The sequence below is a fragment of the Canis lupus genome, chromosome 2, assembly GCF_003254725.2.
Source record: "Canis lupus dingo isolate Sandy chromosome 2, ASM325472v2, whole genome shotgun sequence".
Lineage (NCBI taxonomy): Eukaryota > Metazoa > Chordata > Mammalia > Carnivora > Canidae > Canis > Canis lupus.
Genome location: NC_064244.1, coordinates 30,368,177 through 30,392,121, shown reverse-complemented (window position 1 = coordinate 30,392,121; position 23,945 = coordinate 30,368,177). Strand labels below are relative to the sequence as shown.

The 23,945-nt window shown below is 42.2% G+C and overlaps 1 protein-coding gene across 3 annotated transcripts in view; it reads right to left on the bottom strand.

The window, feature by feature from the left end:
* Nucleotides 1-23,945, bottom strand: part of LOC125753653 (uncharacterized) — a 175,552-nt gene that overhangs the window by 4,364 nt on the left and 147,243 nt on the right. The window contains exons 3-4 of one of the 3 annotated variants that reach the window (XR_007405965.1): nucleotides 21,925-22,085; nucleotides 20,808-20,888 (exon numbers count right to left, since the gene is read on the bottom strand). The exons of 1 other annotated variant lie outside the window; for it this stretch is intronic. Coding sequence is in view for 1 of the 2 variants with exons in the window: in XM_049101333.1 (XP_048957290.1) it covers nucleotides 20,808-20,888 (81 nt within the window). In the remaining variant the exon portion in view is untranslated. The remainder of the gene's footprint in view (nucleotides 1-20,807; nucleotides 20,889-21,924; nucleotides 22,086-23,945) is intronic. One more of the 3 variants, XM_049101333.1, reaches the window with a different exon arrangement.

Sequence of the window (23,945 nt, the reverse complement as noted above, 5' to 3'; positions counted from 1 at the left end):
TAATAGGTTTGGTCTCCTCAGGGAATCCCCGTGTGGAAGTGCCTTCCACACCCTGGGGAGGTAACTGACAAGTCTTTGGTGGAAGGTAAGTGTAGGGTGAAGTGTGAAGACAAGGTACGGAAAGAAAGTTCTCACAACCCCCCTCCCCAAAACTGCTGATTACAAGCATGGGGCTTCCTTCATTTGTTTGAAGCCAAACCAGAGCACATTTCCTTGTGACCTTAGTATGTAAGCCCTTTATTTCTCTCCCCCTCACCACGACACACAGACATCTATGCCTCAGGATTATAAATTAAGCCCTGTTAGCCATTTACTTCTGTGCATGTTTTTTTTTTTTTTAAGACCGTTTTCTAAAACTAGGGTGGAAAAGGAAGATAATAGGATCTTCCTTGTATTGGGCTTATGTAGGATCAACCTGTCTACCAAGGGTGAGGAATAAATAGATACGAAGTGTTTGTATGATCCTGGGTTCCCCCAAACTATGACCAATGGACCAGATCCAGCCCTCTTTCTGTTTTATTTATTTTTAAGATTTTATTTATTTATTCATGAGACGTACAGAGACAGGCAGAGACACAAGCAGTGGGGGAGGCAGGTTCCCTGCGGGGAGCCTTATAGGGGACTTGATCCCAGGACCCCAGGGTCATGCCCTGAACCAAAGGCAGACACTCAACCACTGAGCCACCCAGGTGTCCCTGTTTTATTTTTCTTTATTAGAACACAGCTATTAGGTCTCAATTGTTCACATATTGCTCATGGCTGCTTTTGTGCTCCAGCTAAGGAGCCGAGTACTTGTAACAGAGATTTACAGCCCACAAAGCCTAAGCTATCAACTAGCTGGCACTTTGCAGAAAACGTGTGCCAACTTCTGCGATAGGATGCCACAAAAAAGACCCTAGAAGTACTCAAGAAATATGGAGAAGGAGGTCAAGTCCCCAATCCCTTTAGGTAATTTCATGTGGCTTAGCTTCCTAAGGTAGATAGCTGTTAGGAACATTTACTCATCTGGCCTCTTCCTTCTTGTAATTATATATGCAGGCATTCAATTATTTACATGTATTCCAAAACCTATGGTGTCTCTTATAATTAGAAGCCGAATAAAGTAAGCAATCATGCCTGAAACAAAGACTGCTCTGTCAACGGTTCGATACAATTAAGACTTCAAAATCTTTAAAGAAAGAACCTCGCTGAAGTGAATTTGCCAAATTTAATAACGTCCAGGAGAGTGAGCCTTTGGCTGACTGGTGTTAGAGGTCAGAGATGTGATATTTTAACATTAGCAAGGAACCCCCAACTCCACCATGGCGCATCTCAAGAACAGGGGCCACCCATTGTATCATGTGTTAACTGCATACACCGAAGGGTAATTCAGGCACCAGGTATAAAATTACATGGAACAGATGGAATAAATACACCCAGAAATAGACATGAAATGGACTCAAGAGCTTTTCTTTTATTTTATTTCTAATTCAAAATACATGTAGGAGGGGTTTTCTTGGATTCACACGTACCTCTTTAAAAACAGAGCTACACATACACGTGTGTGTGCCCATATACACACATACACATGTTCCAATCTTCAGTAGAGAACAAAGCCACTCCACATCATCATGGATAGGAATTATGGGAATTCAGTGGCAGGTATCAGAGTTGGTGGGAAATCACTGATCAGTGTGGCCAGGGCAAAATGGAGATGTGGGATCTCCTTGTTAAGAAGCTAAGAAGGTCAGGGCACCCGGGTGGCTCAGGGGTTGAGCATCTGCCTTCAGCTAAGATTGTGTCCTGGGATCGAGTCCTGCATAGGGGTCCCCACAGGGGGCCTGCTTCTCCCTCGGCCTGTGTCTCTGCCTCTCTCTGTGCGTCTCTTGTGAATAAATAAATTAAAAATCCTTAAAAAAAGAAAAAAAAGAAAGAAACTAAGAAGGTCAAGACAGTGACAGCATAGCATTAAACTAAGTGGCTGTCACAAGCCCATGAGGCCATGGAGTCTTTTTCCTCTGGGACCCTTGGCCCAAACTCACGTCACAGATGGAGCGATGGGCAGGGACCACTGCGGGAGACTCCAGGGTGCTCGGGGTGCAGGCGGCTACCCAGGCCGAGGGCTTCAGGGGCAAGCTCCCCCTCCTCCTTGCAGGCAAAATGCTTTCCTGGTCTCTGCCCGGCCCCTTTGCTGTGAAGACTGCCAGTGGCACCAGGACCCCGTCTCTCCATCTGTCCTCCTACACCTGCCTTCAGCAAAAAGTCTTTTTTTTTTTTTTTTTTTTTTTAGAAAAGAGAGGATCATCTTTTGTCATTGGTGTGGACAGAGGCTGTAGGCAAGTAAACGATGCGTTCCGGATGGACACTTTGAAGAGCCGCGCCGCGCAGCGCTGGAGCCGTCACCAGGGCAGGGGTGGCCCGGCCAGCGACACCGCAAGAGCCCGAGAGGGACAGCAGGCCGCTGGGGGCGGGAGCACGTCAGCAAGAAACAAAGGCAGGGAGGCCTCGGACCTTTTATTTTGCTTTGAAAAAAAGAGCTTCCAGCTTGAGAGGAAAATAGCATCATTGTTGTGCTATGGTGACAGGGCCGCGGCCGGGCTGCCCGCGCGGTGACATCACGGCTGTGTCACGGCCCAGCTCGCCAGGCCCAGGGCACAGGCGAGGGCGCGGGTGGGCAGGACGCCTCGTTCCACACCAGATGCTCATGCACGGGGGCCAGAGTGGCCCTGTACAGAGTCGTGGCTTTGGAAGCGTGTGCCAGCGTTGTTGGCCATCAGGCCCTGTCCCAGCCCTCGGCCATTGGGCCCTGCACGGCAGGCACGGCCAGTCCAAGGTCACCGGGAGGAAATGAGGCTTCAATTGAGAAGCACCAGGTGGCTGTGCTGTCCCTGCAGCCCCTGGAGAACCAGCCCTCCCGGCTGAGACACTTGTCACAGGGCAGTAGCACAGGGACCGAGGGCTGCACCACCAGGGGGATATGGGCACGGTGTGACCACCTCGGTAGCAGGGGGTTGCGAGCAGAAGCCTCAGAGGTAACAGTCCTGACAGCCCATCTCAGCCACTCCCTGGCTCTGCCCTCTCAAGAGATGCTCTGGGGCTCTCCAGGTCTCAACGGGCCTCGCTTTCTCCATCTGTAAAACCGGGATCAAAGCACATTTCTTCAGCACCAATGTCATGATATTCAGGGCCCAGTGTGACAGGAAAACGCAAGGCCCTCAATGGACGGAAATGATCAGGAATGTCCAGGCAGTGACGTGAGTGTGTTAAACAACCCAGCACAGGGCCCGTCCAGGCACAGGGATGAGGCAGGTGTGCAGGTGGCCGTCCTGGAAGCCTACCGCGTGCACCTTCCCAGGTAGTTAGGAGGAGGGGTGAGCCCCAAGCGAAGGCAGAGCTGTGCCTGGCTCAGGATGGAGCCTCAGAGAAGGCTTTTTCAAGTCAGACAGATGGCAAGGGCAGAAGGAAAGGTATTTCTGCACAAATCATCTAAATCCGGATGCAGAGTCCATGTGCGAAATGTGTTGTTAAGAAGTCGTTGTTCACACACAATGGGATTATAACACGAAAGAAAAATAAAGTGACATATGAGCTGCTTGCCCCCTCCCCAACCCAAGGGGAAGGAGGAGGCTTGATTATGTCCGTGTCCAGGGACTGAAGCTGAAAGTTGGAAGATAAACAGGAGGCCATGTCTCTACGAAGAGAGAAATCCCATTGACCCCAATTAGACAACACCAATCTCTTCCAGAAAGAAGAATTTTAGAAATCATTGTCTAATTGGGCACTGACTGATGGCATCTTAGTATTTTTACACTGAGTCCGTACATGAAAATTCATTTACCGAGTCTGAGCATCTTATAATAAGTAAATGTTTCTCCATATACATTATGATTTAGAAAGTAAAACTGAAAGAATGCTACAAAGAACATGGCTACTTTCTGTTACCTTAAAAGGTTTTGCATGTACCCTAAGCTTCCATAAATAAATCTTGTCTATCACTCCCCTTGAAAATGTTGATTCAGTATTTTCAACCTGGAACTTTATAAAAGTTCCATAAATGTCCTTATCACTATAAGAGAGTACTTCCTTTCATCTGTCTTAAAACCACTCTGTGCAAACTTCAAAGACAACCCTATAGTTCAAATATTCTGAAATTTGGTTAACAAGTCCGTGATAACATTAGCAATGGCTTTCATGAAATTTATAAACTTTGATGATATTTTCATCCGGCCTTCATCTTCTTTCAGACAAGAGCCCTCATTTTCTAGTCTGTTCTCACACGGAAGATGTTCTGTACAGCACGATGACATTTGCACGCCGCCCCTTCAATATGGCATTGGCATATCTGTCTATCCATCTATCCATTATGTGTACGCCAAGAATCAAAATCACACAGATACATAGTACTCCACATACAGACAAAAATACATGTTTTTGAAGAGTAGGAAAATATGTTGTTTAGACTTTTAAACATCATATTTTATCATTCAAAGTACTGTTAACCTTTTCTCCTAAAATAGTGACACATTCAACCGATTTCCTGACGGTGTGTAGTACAAGCCCATGACTCATTACATTTGAAGACCACAATCGAGATTACTTTTTCCAAGAACCCTGGTTCCACTGCCCACACCAAAGGTATAGGCTATTTCTTCTTATCCATTCTTGCAAGAAAAAAATAGCTTCTGATAACTCGTGCTAGTTTTATCCTTAGATTAAAAATAAAAACATGTTTATCATCAAACAGCTGGAAGAAATATTATTTTATTTTAAACACTACCGAGTATTCGCTGTATGTGAATGACACAATTCTAGGTCCTGAGAGCTAATGTGAGGGATGGACACAAATATGAACAGGAGACGTGTTTTATCTGGCCTCAAGATTCTTGCACAGGTTTTTGTAACAATAAACCAACTCCATACTCTATTCCCACTTGTTCACACCAGAATTTTGGCAAACTGGGTATTTTCTGGGAGGACCTCAAGAAGTATCTTATTTGCGACCAAAAATAAATCTCCCTCCCTTTAGCTGATGTTCTTCTTCACAACATTAGCCATCTGGTGGAGCCAAATTAAATGTCAATTGTTGACCAAATTGTAGAAAAAAAGCCCTTCCCCTTTGGTGTTCTCGTCCAAGTCAAAATCACCTGTGCCCCGATGTGTCTCAGAGTTTTTAGTTTGTTTTACAAACTCACTTATTTTTTTTAGCGTATAGCCTATTCTTTTCATAAAATTCGGGGAATAGGAGCTCAGAATGATCACTTGTAGAAAAGGGCTGTTGTTATCAGAGGGTGCATCTGTCCATGCTCAGGACGCCCTTTCCCCAGAGGACATCAGCCTCTTGGGTCCCACTAGTGGTGAGAGATGTTCAGATACACTTGCATGTCAGCAGTCGATGCACCCTTAGGTGACGCTCCAATCCCTGGTCCTAAACAAGAGCTTATAGCCCAGGCTGGACAGTGTGCAGAGGGGAGAGCTACATCTAAAAATAGTTGGGAAAAAGAGCACGAAATAGTGAGGGGGGAGGTCCACTTCACAACCTGCTAATTCTAGTTTTCCAAATGATGGCATTCAGGCACAGAAAGGTTATGTTTCTTCACTGAGTTTACACAAAATGGCGACAAAATCTGAATTAGAAAGAAATCCTCTTTGGGGTGTTGGGGTGGCTCAACTGGTCAAGCCACTGACTCTTGATTTCAGCTCAGATCATGATCTCAGGGTCATGAGACTGAGCCCTGCATCCAGCTCTATGCTCAGTGAGGAATCTGCTTAAGATTCTCTCTCCTTCTCCTTCTCCTTCTACCCCTCCCCTCACACTCTTGTTCTATCTCTCTCTAAAAAAAAAAAAAAGAAAAAAAGAAGTTCTATTATACCAGATAATTCATAAAATACCCTTTAAATATTGGTTCACACACGGACTCTCAGAAAATTATCTCTTCATCTTTCAACCAGAGAGGATCTCATCTTTTTTTTTCCATCTCCATTCTTTGCTTCTGCAAGAAGTCTGTGACAAAACATCCCCTCTAACCTGCAACAAATCACTTTAAAATATGAGTTTTAACATAAAAAACTTTAATTAAAATAAAATATTTATTAAGTGCCTGGTGTGCATAAAGTAGGATGCATGTGCTATGGAGAACACAAAAGTGAGTGATTTTACTTGAAGGTCAATGCAAATTTGACTGCCTTTAATGTATTTTTGTTGTCTGATTGCTGAGGCTAGGACTTCCAGTATTATGTTGAATAGCAGTGGTGAGAGTGGACATCCCTGTTTTGTTCCTGATCTTAGGGGAAAGGCTCCCAGTGCTTCCCCATTGAGAATTCTATTTGCTGTGGGCTTTTCGTAGATGGCTTTTAAGATGTTGAGGAATGTTCCCTCTATCCCTACACTCTGAAGAGTCTTGATCAGGAATGGATGCTGTATTTTGTCAAATGCTTTCTCTGCATTTATTGAGAGGATCATATAGTTCTTGGTTTTTCTCTTGCTGATGTGATGAATCACATTGATTGTTTTACTAGTGTTGAACCAGCCTTGTGTCCCGGGAATAAATCCTACTTGGTCATGGTGAATAATTTTCTTAATGTACTGTTGGATCCTATTGGCTAGTATCTTGTTGAGAATTTTTGCATCCATGTTCATCAGGGATATTGGTCTATAATTCTCCTTTTTGGTGGGGTCTTTGTCTGATTTTAGAATTAAGGTGATGCTGGCCTCATAGAATGAATTTGGAAGTACTCCATCTCTTTCTATCTTTCCAAACAGCTTTAGTAGAATAGGTATGGTTTCTTCCTTAAACGCTTGATAGAATTCCCCAGGGAAGCCATCTGGCCCTGGACTTTTGTGTCTTGGGAGGTTTTTGATGACTGTTTCAATTTCCTCCCTGGTTATTGGCCTGTTCAGGTTTTCTATTTCTTCCTGTTCCAGTTTTGGTAATTTGTGGCTTTCCAGAAATGCGTCCATTTCTTCTAGATTGCCTAATTTATTGGCGTATAGCTGTTCATAATAAGTTTTTAAAATCGTTTGTATTTCCTTGGTGTTGGTAGTGATCTCTCCTTTCTAACTCTCCCTCTTCGCCAATGACATGATACTCTACATAGAAAACCCAAAAGACTCCACCCCAAGATTGCTAGAACTCATACAGCAATTTGGCAGTGTGGCAGGATACAAAATTAATGCCCAGAAGTCAGTGGCATTTCTATACACTAACAATGAGACTGAAGAAAGAGAAATTAAAGAGTCAATCCCATTTACAATTGCACCCAAAAGCATAAGATATCTAGGAATAAACCTAACCAAAGAGGTAAAGGATCTATACCCTAAAAACTATAGAACACTTCTGAAAGAAATTGAGGAAGACACAAAAAGATGGAAAAATATCCCATGCTCATGGATTGGCAGAATTAATATTGTGAAAATGTCAATGTTACCCAGGGCAATTTACACGTTTAATGCAATCCCTATCAAAATACCATGGACTTTCTTCAGAGAGTTAAAACAAATTACTTTAAGAAATAAAGTAGTGTGGAATAAAGTGTGGAATCAGAAAAGACCCCGAATAGCCAGGGGAATTTTAAAAAAGAAAACCATGGCTGGGGGCATCACAATGCCTGATTTCAGGTTGTAGTACAAAGCTGTGGTCATCAAAACAGTGTGGCACTGGCACAAAAACAGACACATAGATCAATGGGACAGAATAGAGAATCCAGAAGTGGACCCTCAACTTTATGGTCAACTAATATTTGACAAAGGAGGAAAGACTATCCATTGGAAGAAAGACAGTCTCTTCAATAAATGGTGCTGGGAAAATTGGACATCCACATGCAGAAGAATGAAACTAGACCACTCCCTTTCACCATACACAAAGATAAACTCAAAATGGATGAAAGATCTAAATGTGAGACAAGAGTCCATCAAAATCCTAGAGGAGAACACAGACAACACCTTTTTTGAACTCGGCCATAGTAACTTCTTGCAAGATACATCCACGAAGGCAAAAGAAACAAAAGCAAAAATGAACTATTGGGACTTCATCAAGATAAGAAGCTTTTGCACAGCAAAGGATACAGTCTACAAAACTAAAAGACAACCTACAGAATGGGAGAAGATATTTGCAAATGACCTATCAGATAAAGGGCTAGTTTCCAAGATCTATAAAAAACTTATTAAACTCAACAGCAAAGAAACAAACAATCCAATCATGAAATGGGCAAAAGACATGAAGAGAAATCGCACAGAGGAAGACATAGACATGGCCAACATGCACATGAGAAAATGCTCTGCATCACTTGCCATCAGGGAAATACAAATCAAAACCACAATGAGATACCACCTCACACCAGTGAGAATGGGGAAAATTAACAAGGCAGGAAACCACAAATGTTGGAGAGGATGCAGAGAAAAGGGAACCCTCCTGCACTGTTGGTGGGAATGTGAAATGGTAGAGCCGCTCTAGAAAACTGTGTGGAGGTTCCTCAAAGAGTTAGAAATAGATCTGCCCTACGACCCAGCAATTGCACTGTTGGGGATTTACCCCAAAGACACAGAAGCAATGAAACGCCGGGACACCTGCACCCCAATGTTTCTAGCAGCAATGTCCACAATAGCCAAACTGTGGAAGGACCTTGGTGTCCATCGAAAGATGAAAGGATAAAGGAGATGTGGTCTCTGTATACAACGGAATATTACTCAGCCATTAGAAACGACAAATACCCACCATTTGCTTCAACGTGGATGGAACTGGAGGGTACTATGCTGAGTGAAGTAAGTCAATCGGAGAAGGACAAACATTATATGGTCTCATTCATTTGGGGAATATAAATAATAGTGAAAGGGAATAGAAGGGAAGGGAGAAGAAATGGGTGGAAAATATCAGAAAGGGAGACAGAACATGAAGACTTCTAACTCTGGGAAACGAACTGGGGTGGTGGAAGGGGAGGGGGGCGAGGGGTGGGGGTGAATGGGTGACGGGCACTGAGGGGGGCACTTGACGGGATGAGCACTGGGTGTTGTTCTGTATGTTGGCAAATTGAACATCAATAAAAAATAAATTTATTATTAAAAAAAGAAGGTCAATGCAAATTCTGTGGAGACGGGTGGAAATTGCGTCCTTTGTTTTGATTGCATCTTTATGGTACATCTTTCCAAAACTATTGATTAGTTTTGTGAGATAGTCCATTATAAAACCACTTTTCCTTTTACCATTAAGAGAGTTTGTATTTCTCTTCAACAAATTGAATTTTTTTTTTCATTTTTTAAAATCAATTTCTCATGGCTGGAGCTGAAATTCATCAACTTGTAGTCACCAGAATTTTCTACTACTTCCTTGGTGATGCGGTCTACTAGGAACCTGTTATTCCTCTGGACACCAGACATTTAGGCTCATGAGGGACACATTTTGACTAGACGTTGCAATGTCATCTTTGCGTTCCTCTTGCAGGTCTTGAGTGGGCCTGTCGGCAGCTAGAGGCATGTCTGTTCCACAGGCTTTCCTGGGCATTTTGAGTCGTACTCTCTAACACACCTGCTGGAGGGAATTTCAACCATTCTGAGAAGGGAGTTATTCCTACTTCATCAGTCAGTTTCCAGGCCTAGGAATGAAGACCAGGAAGAAATTCCAGATTCTGACCGAGGTCCTTGGTAACCTGGTCAACTGGCTTTTTTCTCTTAAAATACAAATCAGCTGGTGACGGGTGACTTAGACAAAGTTACTCTCAGGACAAGGGGTCTGAGCCTTATGCTCAGATGACGGGTTGATTCTGAATGATCAACTTTCTTAAGGTCACATTTCCAATGTCACATATTCAAGACAGGGCACTAATTCCTGTTTTTCCTGCCTCATCACCAAGTTTTTGAGAAAACAAGCTTCAAGTCCTTTATGAAATGTGAAACTTATGATTATTTGATCTAAAATATAAGTGGGCAGCCAGTTTGAATAATTGCTCACAACAGCTGCATGTGTTGGTATTAATAAAAGATTTAAAGAAGAAAAGACTCCAAAAGTAACTTTTCATATATTCTTATAGAGTCAACTGCTTCTCACACGTGGAGAACCCAACAAGTGAAACATAGCTATTAAAAACATTTAATATTTGAGGTATGAAAATATATTGAGACAAGTACACAAATAGCTCTTTTAAACTAGAGTTCCTTACTAATAACTAGAGTTCCTTACTAATTTGTCTATTTCTTATTCATCCAAAGATGTTCCCCAAATTCTAAAATCCGAATAGGAATCAGATTTCAGCAACCTTATGTTTATAGCAATATTATTTTCAATAGCCAAGATTGGAAGCAGCCCAAGTACCCAATGATTAATGGTACATAAAGAAGACATGGTATATATACTGCAATGGAAGATTGCTCAGCCATAAAAAATAATGAAATCTTGCCATTCACAAGGACATGGATGAAGCTGGAGGGTATTATGCTAAGCAAAATAAGTCGGAGAAAGATGAACACCATATGATTTCACTCATATGTGGAATTTAAGAAACACAACAAATGAGCAAATGGGAAAAAAAATAAGAGAGAGATACAAAGCAAGAAACAGACAACTGTAGAGGATAAACTATAGAGGATAAACCTCACAGAGGGGAGGTGGGTGAGAGGATGGGTGCACTAGGTCATGGGGATTAAGGTACTCACCAGTTGTGATGAGCACTGGACGATGTATGGAAGTGTTGAATCACTATATTGTACACCTGAAACTATTATAGCAGTGTATATTAATTAACTGGAATTAAAATTAAGAATTAAAAAATATAAAATTTCAAATCCTCAACCAGGCTGTAGCCATTTCTATCTTGTACTGTCATGCTCATTATTGGCTTAGCATTTAAGAAAACAAAACAAAATAAAACAAAAAAAAAGTAGAGGATCAAATGAATAAGGACTACAACGGAGCTAAAAGTGAAGAATAGAGGCACCTGGGTGGCTCCGTGGTGGAGCATCTGCCTTCAGCTCAGGTCGTGATCCTGGGGTCCTGGGATCCAGTCCTGCATAAGGCTCCCTGTAGGGAGCCTGCTCCTCCCTCTGCCTATGTCTCTGCCTCTCTCTCTATGTCTCTCATCAATAAATAAGTAAAATCTTTTTTTAAAGGAAGTGAAAAATAAGTTGAAAGCAGAATTATGAAATATATATTAGAAACATAATGACAATTTTTCAGAATATTTGGATGTGTAGTAAGAAAAGAAACTAGGGTAAAAGATCTATTCATTCTATTCATCCATCAAATATTTGTTAATATCTATTGAATGACAGAAACTGTGTTGGGTATAAAGTGGGTTTTGACCTCACAAAGCTCATGTCTGCTAGAAGAGAAAGAAATGTTATCAAAGTATAATGACCAAAGGGCTATAAAAAATGTATTTTCTGTAAAACCCACACCTGTTAGAATGCAAAATTTTCATGGGCATAAATGGAAGATATGCATTTCACAGTTCCAACTGCAAGAAGGTCCAACCTATGATGAGTGCTCAACAAATATTTGTTCAAATTCAAAGTGCTTATCTCACATTTCTTAAGAAATCTTGCCATCTAGATGGATCTAGAGGGTACAATGCTAGGTGAAATAAGTCTGTCAGAAGAAGACAAATACCATGTAATTTTGCTCATATGTGGAATTTAAGAAACAAAACAAGCAAAGAAAAAAAGACAAAAATAACAGACCCATAAATACCGAGATCAAGCTGCTGGTTGCCAGAGGGGAAGTGGGTGGGAGCATGGATGAGCTAGATAAAGGGGATTAAGAGCACACTTATCTTGATGAGTGCTGAAAAATAGATCATATTGTATGTGTGAAACTAATATAGCACTCTGCATTAATTATACCTCAATAAAAGTTAACTTTTTAGAAAAGAAATTTAAGAAAACTTTATAAAGGATGTGCCATGTGTATTAAGATGTCATTTTAACCCAATTATTAATGACGGGAAATTTGTAAGACATATGGTATTCTTCAGCTAGAAAACAGAATATTTATTTTGACTCAGAAGGGAAAAATAAAATGTGAAAGAGGAAGTCAGACTATCCTAGAGTCTAACACTGTGGCTATGTGTCTCAAGTAATTATTTGTAATTGGTTCAATAGTTCTGTAGAAGACAGCAGTCATCCCAGAGTAAGGTGGTAGTATTGAAAGATTAAAAGAGTGGGTATTTGAAGGAAAACATATTTTTTCCAGTATGGTAGCACAGACTTGGGTAGGAATGTAAATGCAACAAGTGTGCAATTTAAGACAAGAGGCTGGAGTCAGACCTGGGGAAACTATGTTTAAATAGAACTAACTTCAATGCGCTACCAGTATTTTCTGAGATTTCTGTCCTCACAATACTGAGAAAAAAAAAAAGATCAAAGAAGTAACTTATGAGTCAGATAACCAGTTCATTTTGGGAGTGTGCTAAATCTGTTTTATGGCATCTACAAACTGAGAAGACAAAAATGTGTAGTCTTGGCTATATTTGAATTTTTTATTCAACTATTGTAACATTGTAGAGATGTATATCAAAAGGTGTCAAATTCATCAGGAAAAAGCCTGGTGAAAAAGAATCCTAGGAAATTATTTTGGAAGTCTTTACTGAGCAGATGAAAGAGAAAACTTTGGGAATATACTGGAAATTGGAAATACAAGTAGATCCCAAAATTCATAAGAACCAGGTATAGTATTATGGATTTTGTTTTATTCTGGAATTTTGAGCATTTTTTTTTAAACTGATGGACAACATTCATTGTTTTAGCATCTCCATGACACTTTACTCTTCTCTGGTGGTACCATATTGAGATGAAAACATCATAAAATTGTAATATTAAAATTATTTCTCATTTTGTTAATAGTCTATACTATGGGCATAATAGAGCAATAAATTAAGAAAAGACCAAAAAAATCCAAATAAGGTTTAGTATTTAATGCAGTGGTTATTATTTCTGGTGGTACATGAAATGTGCACCATAAAATTACATATTGTAGTTGTGGGATACATTAATCCAACTTATTGAGAATTCTTTCACATTTTCAATAAAAAGAGAATAATTTATTAACTTACACAGTTCAGTCAATATAGCTAATTCCATCAGTGAATGTTTGTCTTAAATAGGTGTGACTATGAAGTATTTTGGTATTTATCTACTATTTCAACCATTTAAGTTCTTATGTGTCTCTCCTAAGGAGAGAATTTTACTGTATTTTTGTATCTTTAGTGTCTAAAGACAAAAGGTTTTTTTTTAATGATTTGTTTATTTTTTATGCAGTATTATCTCTCTATGCCATCCAATTGCTTCATCTTGTGCCAGGTCAATTAAGAACATGGACCCATTCAAAAGCGGAAGGAGAAACTGGCTGTGTCAGTCATTAGTGAGTTCCAAAATGGTACCTTCCTAAGGAATCTGTGTACATGATTCCTTCTTACATACTAGTCTTAGACTATGACCTATGTATAAAAAATGAGAAAGTGAAGACCATTCCAGATCAACTCATAGGTGGCATCTAAAAAAGCCAGTGAAGGGACACCGGGATGGCTCAGTGGTTGAGCATCTGCCTTCGGCTCAGGTTGTGATCTTGGGGTCCTGGGATGGAGTTCTGCATTGGGCTCCCCACAGGGAGCCTTCTTCTCCCTCTGCCTCTCTCTCCGTCTCTCTATAAATCAATCAATAATTCAATAATAAATAAATTTTAAAAAAATAAATAAATAATAAAATATTTTTTTAAAAATTAAAAAATCCAGTGAATAAACAAACCGAAAGCATCATCAGACCTATAAATACAGAGAACAAACTGACAGTTGCAAAGCGGAGGGGATAGGGAAGACAGACAAAGTGGGTAAAAGGGAGTGGAGGGTTCAGGCTTCCAGTTACGGAATGAGTAAGTCATGGGAATAAAAGCACAGCATAAGGATTATAATCAATGGTATTGTAATATCGTTGTGTAGTGACATGGCAGCTGCACTTGTGGTGAGCATTACAACACAGAGACTTGTCAAATCCCTATGTTATACACCTGATACTAATGTAACGTTGTATGTCACGTACACTCAAATTTAAAAAAAAGTTAAAAAGGAAGAAGTTTTCACTTCAATGGATCTGGTTCATAAACAACAGGAATGTCATTTATGCATTGTTATTAATGTTTCAGAACTGAGTACACTCATCAAAGTCTACAGCTGGTTTGGTTCATCTGTAGCAAACATTTGTCCAAAAGTAATGACAGGTTTTGGGTCTTTTCTGCTTCCCTCTTGACAAATTTTCCAAACCAATTATATTTGCTTTTTTTTTTTAAAGATTTTATTTATTTATTCATGAAAGACACAGAGAGAGAGAGAGGCAGAGACACAGGCAGAGGGAGAAGCTGGCTCCCTGCAGGAAGCCCGATGTGGGACTTGATCCCAGGACCCCAGGGTCATGCCCTGAGCCAAAGGGAAACATTCAACCACTGAGTCACCCGCGTGCCCCACCAATTGTATTTCTAAATCTATTTGTTCTACTGTGTTTCCTAGGTTGTCTTTCAAAATAGCGTGTTAGTTGTCACTTAAGTTGCAAGACCCAGAGCCCCTTTCCACCTGTTACTATCTTTATTCGAAAGCCCTTTACTGGAAAAAGTAGCGGTGTCTCACAGAGTTCAAACCAAAATGAAACAGCCAATTTCACCCAAATGAGGTTGTGCTAAACATCGGGAATTAACATACCTGAGCTTCGACATCCTGTGGCCTCTTTCCCCATTCATTGCCCTCTCACCACCCCAGTGTCTTAGATTCATTCTTTCTCCAGAATGGGGTCTTTGCCTGGTGCGATGCATGGACACTGACAAATCTTGAGTGTCACTATACTGCCCTTGTATTGCTATTCAATGTGACTGTTATAATTATAGTTGACCCTTGAACAACCCCGGGTTAGCAGCATCAACCCCCACCCAGCTGAAAATCTACATACAACTTTTGACTCCCCCCAAACTGAACTTCTAATAGCCTACTGTTGACCAGAAGCCTTACCGATGACATAAACAGTTGATTGCCACCTATTTTGTATGCTATATATATTACATGCTGTATTCTTACAAAAAGTACGCTAGAGAAAAGAAAATGCCACTAAGAAAATCATAAGGAAGAGAAGATCCGTTCATAGAACTGTATTGTATTTGTAAAAAAGAAATCCACAGAGTGTGACTCAAAATACTTGTTGTTCAAGAGTCCTCGCGTTGGTATTGTAATGTTACTATTACTGTACTAACCTTACTACTATAGCATTGCAACTACTATTCATGCCCTTATGTTGCTACTCCAATGTTATTATTACTTCTACCTTTCTATTGTTGCTAGTATGACTTGAGTGTTGGTATTACAAATTTAGTCATTGGGGAGCCACTGCTCTGAGCCCCAAATCCAAAAAATGGTGGGAAAGACTCAGTGGCCCAGCCCTGAACCAAGTGGCCAACTCTAGACCAACCAGATGTGTCTCAGCATCAGATAAGCAAAGAATATGAGACCTGCCTGAAAACAAATAAATGGAGTGAGGTAGAAGCACCGTGTTTGAGAAATGTGGTAGGTGGATTGAGTTGATAAATAGATGGATAGGTGGATAGATGGATAGATGGATAGATAGATAAATAGATAGATCGAATATCCACATTAAAGTAGAACAACAAATAAAATAAACATTAAATAATTATCTAAAGAAATTTCTACAGAAAACAGCCATGAGCGAATTTAGCAGAAAATAACTATATTATTGGCCTATCTATTCATTGACAGAAGTGGGATAAGAATCTGGCCATCAGTTTTCTGGCAGGCCTTGCAAGATGTACATAGAAGAGGAAATGATTCTCAGTCTCCTAATTAGTTGTTCGAGAGAAGCTCGGCTATTTCTGTACCAAGACAAGAGAAAATCTGTCCCTCAGCTCCAGAAGGAGTCAGGGTGCAGTGTATTAAATGCCACTAACGACGTCGTAAGGGTGAGCACGGTAATCCGGGCTGATGGTTTGAAGGCACAAAGCAATTCCATCAGAGTCAGTCAACCAGGGAACCCAAGTGTCGGGGCCCTGGTTTTCGGCTCCCAGTTCGTCTGGCTTCCACAGGCATGAATGTTGAATAGCGAGAGCAGAAGTGCTGTCAGAGGCCAGCGGGTAACAGGGACACATGGAGATGCTGGATGTAGGTGATGGTGTGTGGAGTGTGGGGAGTACGTGCTTTGCCTGAAGATGCTCAAAAGTTGCTATGGCTGTGTTTGAATTATTTAGACACCTGGCAGTCCAGGCAGAAGTCAGCTGCAAGCTATAGGCTACACACCGCTTCGGGGTCCAAGGACTTCCATGGACGATCTCTCACTAGGCAAAAGGATTAGTCCTTTAGGAAATTCTCCTTGTATGCCTCTTTTCTCAAAAAAAAAAAAAAGGATTTCGACAAGTGAACATTCGCCTTGAGTTTGGTGAATGATAGCAACACACTCTTCCAAAGAATGTTCTAGAAATGGTTTCTTGGCTCTCCTCTCAAGGCCTCTCATGAATCGAGAGTCCAGGTGCGGCAGTGTTTGTGCACGTGCACCGTCTATATATTTGAACCTTGAAATACCTACGTCACCCCATCTGGGAAGGGGTGTTAACCCTTTATGACACCATCAGCTCGAAGTCTAGGACTGCAGGTCCAAGACGGTGGTCACTTGTTGAACACAGAATGAGGTCTGCTGTCAGTGTAAGATGCGTGCTGAATTTCAAACACTCAGCATAAAGAGAAAAACTATCTCACTAATAAATTGTATGTGTCGATCCCATGTTAAAATGTTAACATTTTGGATATATCAGGTTAAATAAAATAGTATTAACATAAAAACCTTTCCGCTTCAATTTTTTTTTTTTTTTTTCTGATGCGGCTACTAGAAAAGTCAAAGTTCCATATGTGGCTCACTTTGTATTCCTATTGGACGCCACTGGACCCCTGGAAGAGGAGATGCCTGGGCTGGCTGACTGGGTCTCTCGGGGCCTCCCTCCTCGCACAGTAGAATTATTCCCCCGAGAGCAAACCTCAGAGCCCCTTTGCTTCTTTCTCTCTCTTCTCTCTCCTGCAGTTGTTAGTCCCCGAGCCTCACGTCTCACCTTCTGCGTCTATGCTGATGATGACTACAGGCGATGGGAACGCAGCCGTGTGCTTCTGCTCTACTCATCGATCCCCATATATTTTGGTTTTTCCCCCCTCACCCACCCTTTCTTCATATGGGACCAGATTCTTTTTTTTTTTTTTTTTCATCTTAAACAGCCATTCTCCATATTTCTGCAGACTACAAATTTCCGACAAGGAGCTGTTTGTGATTGTGAGATTGACAAATAAGTAATAGAGAAGAGCACCCCTAAAATTTTGAAGAATGATTTCTTAGAGCCTTCCCCTGCTGGTGGAAAACTTCCAAATTCCTTGGCTTAGTCATCAACACGCTTCACAATCGGGTCTCTGTCCAGGCCTCCTTCTTTCCAGCTGACACCCGGGAGCCTCCGGCCTTGCTCATTCATCCTCCGAGCCGCTCACCCTGCTTTTCTTGTTTACCCAGATCCTGACCCACCCCGACCATCCAGACCCACTCTCTGCCTTTCATCTGCTTTTCAGCGGGGCTCTGGCAGGGATCCGCACCTCCTTAGTTCTCTTGTTATCTTCTCCATTATGCGTATCAGCACTTGCTCACGAAATACTTTGCATTGTTATTTATTTTATGTATATTTTTTTTCCAGTTAGCTTGAAATCTGCTTAGAGCCAAATCCCCATCTCCCCTTCCTTTCCACCTTCATCATCAGTGGACTAGGACACTGCCAAGCTCAGCAGGGGTCTTAAGTCCCCTTCAGCAAATTTTGTCTCCACAGTGCAGAGATGGTGCTGGCCACATGGCACCGAGTGTGGTTCCTGGTTCACTGAGTGTGGCGGGCTCTGACTGCCCCTGAAAGGACTTGTTTGTAAGCAGGCATTCAGCATCTCCTCTCCCTGAGAACACAACGTTCTAGCCCAGAAATCTGTTATCAGAGCACCCCGATGAGAAGATAAAGTCCCCCTGGGTAAGCTGCACCCCCTCAAAGTTTCCCTAAGTCTACAATGTCTGCAAAAAGTTCTTCCAATGCAGAGGTCTACCCCCAGAGTTAATCAGTCTTAGGTCTTAATCTGGTTAATTCACCAATGAGTGATGCTGCAAAAGTTCAACAAATAATTTTCCTGAGGATAGAAAAAAAATAATTTCTTGGGCAGCCCCGGTGGCTCAGCAGTTTGGTGCTGCCTTCGGCCCAGGGTGTGATCCTGGAGACCCTGAATCGAGTCCCACATGGGGCTCCCTGCATGGAGCCTGCTTCTCCCTCTGCCTGTGTCTCTGCCTCTCTCTCCTCTCTGTGTATTCTCATGAATAAATAAAATCTTAAAAAAAAAAATAAAAAAAATAATTTCCATTTTCTAGAACAAAAATGTTACATTATCGGATTTAAAGTCATTTCCAAGCAAACTAAAAATGTAAAATAAAAAATGTATGAAATTTTTCTTGCGTAAAGCATCATTACAGTTCAACGTTCTAAATTTGACATTTGTTTCTCTCTCCCCCTCCTCCCTTCCACTCTTTTATTCCTCTCCTCCTTCATAGTAACATTCAAACAAAATAAATTATTCTTTGAAACTCACAATAATTTGTACATGTAGATCAGTATTAGTTTCTTCAAAAATCCACTCAGTAGGCTGTGAACTTATCTTAAAGACCATCGTTAGTAAAAAATAATTTTGGAACTTCCCTTCCTAAATTCAGCAATTCAGTAATGTGATCTTACATTCTTCCATCACAATAAAAAAAAAAATCCTTCGTTAGAACTGGATTTAATCAAGAAGATATAGGCCAACTACAAATCCAATCTACATGAAATACTCAAAATGCAAAACACTTACCAGTAGTTAGAGAAAGTTAACAGTCTTTCAAGGGAACTTTTAGAACATATTTACCATATAACATTTATCAAGCTGTATTTATTCACATTATCGCAGGCGATCTTATGTTTCTTGAGACTAGAATCTGTTTTTAAAAATGCTTTTGTATACTTGCTAGCTCCAGTAGAGTCCTTTATATATGCCAAGCATCCCATTATCATTTGAAGACAGAAAAGACTGGGAAGAAGATGGGGACACAGTCAGTGCAACCATCTCTCCCAACAAGTCATTTCAGAATGAGACTAGCCGCAGTACAGCGGAAAAGTGCGGAAAGCTCCCCAGAAAAAATGGCCTCTTCAGAAGGGCCTTCAAGATAAGCCCATTGGCTTGGGCCAAATGACAAAAAAAGTCAGGAGCAAAGGAGAACAGCGGAGAGGCATGGCCAGCTTCGAGGGACATCAGGAAGGAGGCAAAGAGGGGTGGCCATGACCTGATGCAAAGGTCAACACACCCGTGTTTAGGGGCTTCCCAGACATGTGCCCGCAGGACGGCCTGTGTGGCTCTGCAAAGGGACAGCGCGTGGTGAGGAAGGACACCCATCAACATGGGCAGGTGACAGGCCACCCCAGCTGCTCAGGTCCAGCCTGCTGGCGTCTGCTGCTCTTGGGTCCTAGAATTCCCTTCGCCACATGTCAGGCCGATGTCTGTTTGCCTAAACTGCATGACATTTCGAAGGAGTAGCAGGAAATGTTTAAAATAGGAAAGGCAAAGATGCTTTACCTAGAGCTCTCCCGAGCTCCCCCGCAACAGCAGTTCAAAGGCGGGAGTGCTCTGCCCTGGTGCAGGGAGGAGCCACCCGTCAGTGAGGGAAAGCAAGGGAAGGCAGGTCTCGGCGGCGCAGGGTCTGCCCGCCTCCTCTGCTCTGAGGCTTCCATTAATAGTTGCATCCTTTGTACATCACTTTCCAAAGTTCCATGCTTTGTTGTTGTTGGTTTTTTAAATAGATCTTTATTTATTTGAGAGAGAGAATGAGCATGAGTGGGGAAGAGTCAGAGGGAGAAGCAGGCTCCCTGCTGAGCAGGACTGATGCTCCACCGACGGAGCCCCCCCAGGCATCCCGAAGTCTCCGTGGTTTATAAGGAGGTTGGTACTCCAGACTGAGGTCAGTGTGAGGGTGGTGAAGGGCTGATGGGGCTTCAGGGGTCTCGTTTCTGTCCTCATGTCTACACAGCGAGTGTGTGACTGTCATCTGCTAACTGTAGACTCTTCCAGAACTGGTCCATGAACACCCGAGCTCTCCCTCTGCCTCCCCCCAGTACGATAGTAAATGTGACAGGACCCTCGGCCTCCTCTCCACTTTATACCACCTCATAGCATCTACTGGGATGCTCTGCATTGAGTAAACTTAAGAATGAGGTGCAAACAACATAGCTGGGGGGGCGCCTGGGCGGCTCAGTCGGTTGAGTGTCCAACTCTTGGTTTTGGCTCAGGTCATGATCTCAGGGTCGTGAGATCGAGCCCCACCTCAGGCTCCATGCTCAGCAGGGAATCTGCTTGAGATTCTCTCCTTCTCCCTCCGCTCCTCCTCCTGCTCTCTCTCTCTGTCAAATAAATAATTAAAATCTGAAAGAAAGAAAGAAAGAAAGAGAAAGAAAGAAAGAAAGAAAGAAAGAAAGAAAGAAAGAAAGAAGAAAGAAAGAAAGAAAGAAAGAAAGAAAGAAAGAAAGAAAGAAAGAAAGAAAGAAGAAAACAGCTGGAAAGAAAAATACCCTTCATTTAATCCTATCCTTGCTGTTTTGTCAATAATAGAATTCAGACTTGGAAATTCTGTGAGTGGCCCAGGGCCAGTCAGAAAGTTAATAACAACAAGGTTATGACAAGAATCTAAAATCTCTGATTCCCAGAACCGTGGCTATTTTTACTCCCCATCTCCCATGGGTAAGCACAGGTGGGGAACACTGACAGCTACTCACCACGTGTGTCTTCCACATGGTTTCAACTGGAAGGGGCAGGAGGGGTTGCAGCATGACTTGGGTGATGAGGTGTTCATGGTCCTGGAGGAAAGAACAAAGTAAGGGACATTGCACCCATTTTTATGTATTTATTTTATTTAGCTACGTGTGTGAGTTTAGAACTCTTTCCTCTAAGGGTCTCAAGTCTAAGGATGATGCAGACGTTCAACTCTGCAAAAATGCTCGCGCAGAGCAGTGACTGGGGGCAAGCTACCGGCAGCCAGCGGACAGCTGGGCTGGAGCAGAGTAGAGACCCACTGGCACGAGGGTGGGGGAGCTGGGTTGCTGGGGAGCAGCGGCCTGGTTGACTGAGAAGCGCTGTGCCACTAGGACTTAGGAGTGGCACACCTGCGGTGCCCTCGGCTCCCTAACTTACTCTACTGTCGGGGTTCAGAACTCTGGGGTTCTTAACCTTTGTGACCAGCGTCTTCCTTGTGACCAGCTACGGCGTGTAAGGAATCAGGCTGGATCCATGTGTCACCATGCACAACAGCAAACCTATCCCCATTAACACGGAAAGGATGCTTTATATATAAAGGACTGAGCCCCTCAGAAATCCAAATCACTGCAAACATTGTCCACTCCGGCTGATTGATCACCTAATAGGAGACCATCAAGGGAGAAAGAGCCCACGATCCCTGGAAACATTGATAATGCAAACATCCTTGCATTCTAACTCTGAGTAGGACACACAACAAACTCCATTTGTTTGTTTAAAGATTTTATTTATTTGAGAGAGAGCGAGGGAGAACAAGCAGGGGAGTGGCAGACAGAGGCAGAGGGAGAGGGAGAAGCAGGCTCCCCACTGATGGAAGAGCCCAGTGCGGGGCTCAACCCCAGGACCCTGGGATCAGGACCTGGGCCGAAGGCAGATGCTTCACCGACTGAGCCACCCAGGCGCCCCTGTTTGGATTTTTTTTTTTTTAAATGAAGTCCATACTTTAGAATATGAAATGGCTTCTGTGGAGTCCAAAATAGACTCACAATTTATCATTGCAAATGATGATCTAGCAAAGTTCCAGATGCCCCAAAATTATAGATACAAAAAGAGTGAATCAAATGTCTGCATACAACTCACCGCATTTCCTGCTCAAGTCCTTTTTATACGGAGTGTTGAAATTCCATTTAATTGCCTCTGAATTCATTTGTGCACTATGTCAGATCCAGCTAGGCCATATTTTATTTTGATATTTGAAAATATGCATTACTGCATTGTCACATGTACTCCTGGGTTTTTTTCTTAGAGGAAAAAAAATCAAAGGAAAAATTAATGATATAGAAACTGACGTTTATTTAAAATCAGGCATGGAGCATGTTAATTGAGACCCTTGCTGTTATAGTATCTAGCATATTATGTTTCTGAGTTTATGACAACTATAATAACCATTTATAGCAGCATAAAAATCAACTTCTGAGTCGTCTTAGATGAACCTGACAGATTGGAAAGCTCCTTTGGAAAACACTAATAGGAACTTTTCAAAGACAATGAATTGAAATATTTTATTCGTGTATCTCGCTGGCAGCCCACATTGTAGGTGTAATCACAGCTCATCACACGCTTAGAGTTACTAATATTATGATTTATTAATTTGTGACGTTTCTAAACTTATTACTCTATTACTCCTTTTCCCCTTGACAGGTAATTGTCATCAGGAATTACTGATTCTTAGCTGGAATGTTGCTTCCTCTTATTGGCACATCCCTCCATGCAACCCACAAATTCCTGTCATAAAATTCATACATTTGCCTCGGTTTGATGTAAATCAAGATCGTGGCGGTGAAATCCTACATGTTTTGATTAAGGAAAGCACCATTCTATATAACATTCTCAGAAAAAAAGAGCAAATTCTGCTTTTCTTTGTCAAGTCTTGGGATATGGACATTTGCTTTCTCTGATGAATAGGTTGCAAGGCACGCACGTGGTTATTTGGGGCTTACTTTTTATTTCTGATTGCAATGAGCACCATTGCCTACTCTGGAAGAACCAGAGGTTTAACCTTGGATGTAACTTTTTTTTTCTTTTTTCTTTTTTTTTTTTTTTTTGTGCAAAAGTCTTGTTGGTGGCCAGCAGGCCAGCAGCAAGGGAATATGCACGGAAGAGGAGGGATTGCTGGCGATGTTGCAAAACTCAGAGTGAGACCATATACGTGTACTTGGTGATTTATCCTTCTATGGATGCAGGCTGTGTAGTTTCGTGCATATAAAATATGCCTCATAAATAACACAGTGTCTGTATCATAATTGTAGTGGCCACCGTGAATCTGGGGTAAGACTTCTTTAATGATTAATTGCTAACTCATGGTCGAGCCTGTAGAATTTTTCCCATCTTTTCCTAACCAGAGCTCTCTGGATGTAAGAACAAGATACATCAGCTCTGGAAGTTCCAGAAGGATCACAGACGAACCATTGCTTTGTACTTTTGCTTCAGGGGCAAACTCTCCTTCCTCTGACCAGCCTGGCTCCAGAAATCCTATCAAACGCCCCAGATGGGCTGCATGGCTTGGTCTCATGGACACTCCTCCGTGGCACCTGGAGCCCATCGCTCTGGCTGCTCTTTGTCCTTGCTCCGGGGATAGGGTACACCCCACTGCTTGGCCCCGGGAGAGCACTGCAGCAGTGACAGTGGTCCCTCACCAGCACTGGTTTGTCATCTGTATCACCTCCCCCCCTTCCCAGGGCTCCTTGTGGACATGAGATTATGGTCTTTTACATGGATTTTAATGAGTGTACGTTGCACAAGAAAGAAATGTTGCATCTTTAGAGTGGCCTTTTTCTACATTTCAAATAGCATCATTGCCATAGAAACTGAACACTCTCGAACTAAAATACACAGAAAGAAGGTTAGTTAACCGCACATGGGAGAAGGTGTGCCAAACCAAGCCTGTGAGCCAGAAGGGGCTCAATGTGATTTTGAGCCTATAGTTAGAACCAGCTGGAAACTTGCAGTGAAAGAGATTAAATGGGTACCTCCTCACCCCACCCCAGGTGTAGACACCTTCCCTGGTGTCCCTGAGCCATGCCCACCCGCCTTCTCAGCTGGCCAGCCCGTACTGCAGGTCATATGGCTCTTGGCTGACTTTACCTCTGGCTACTCTTACC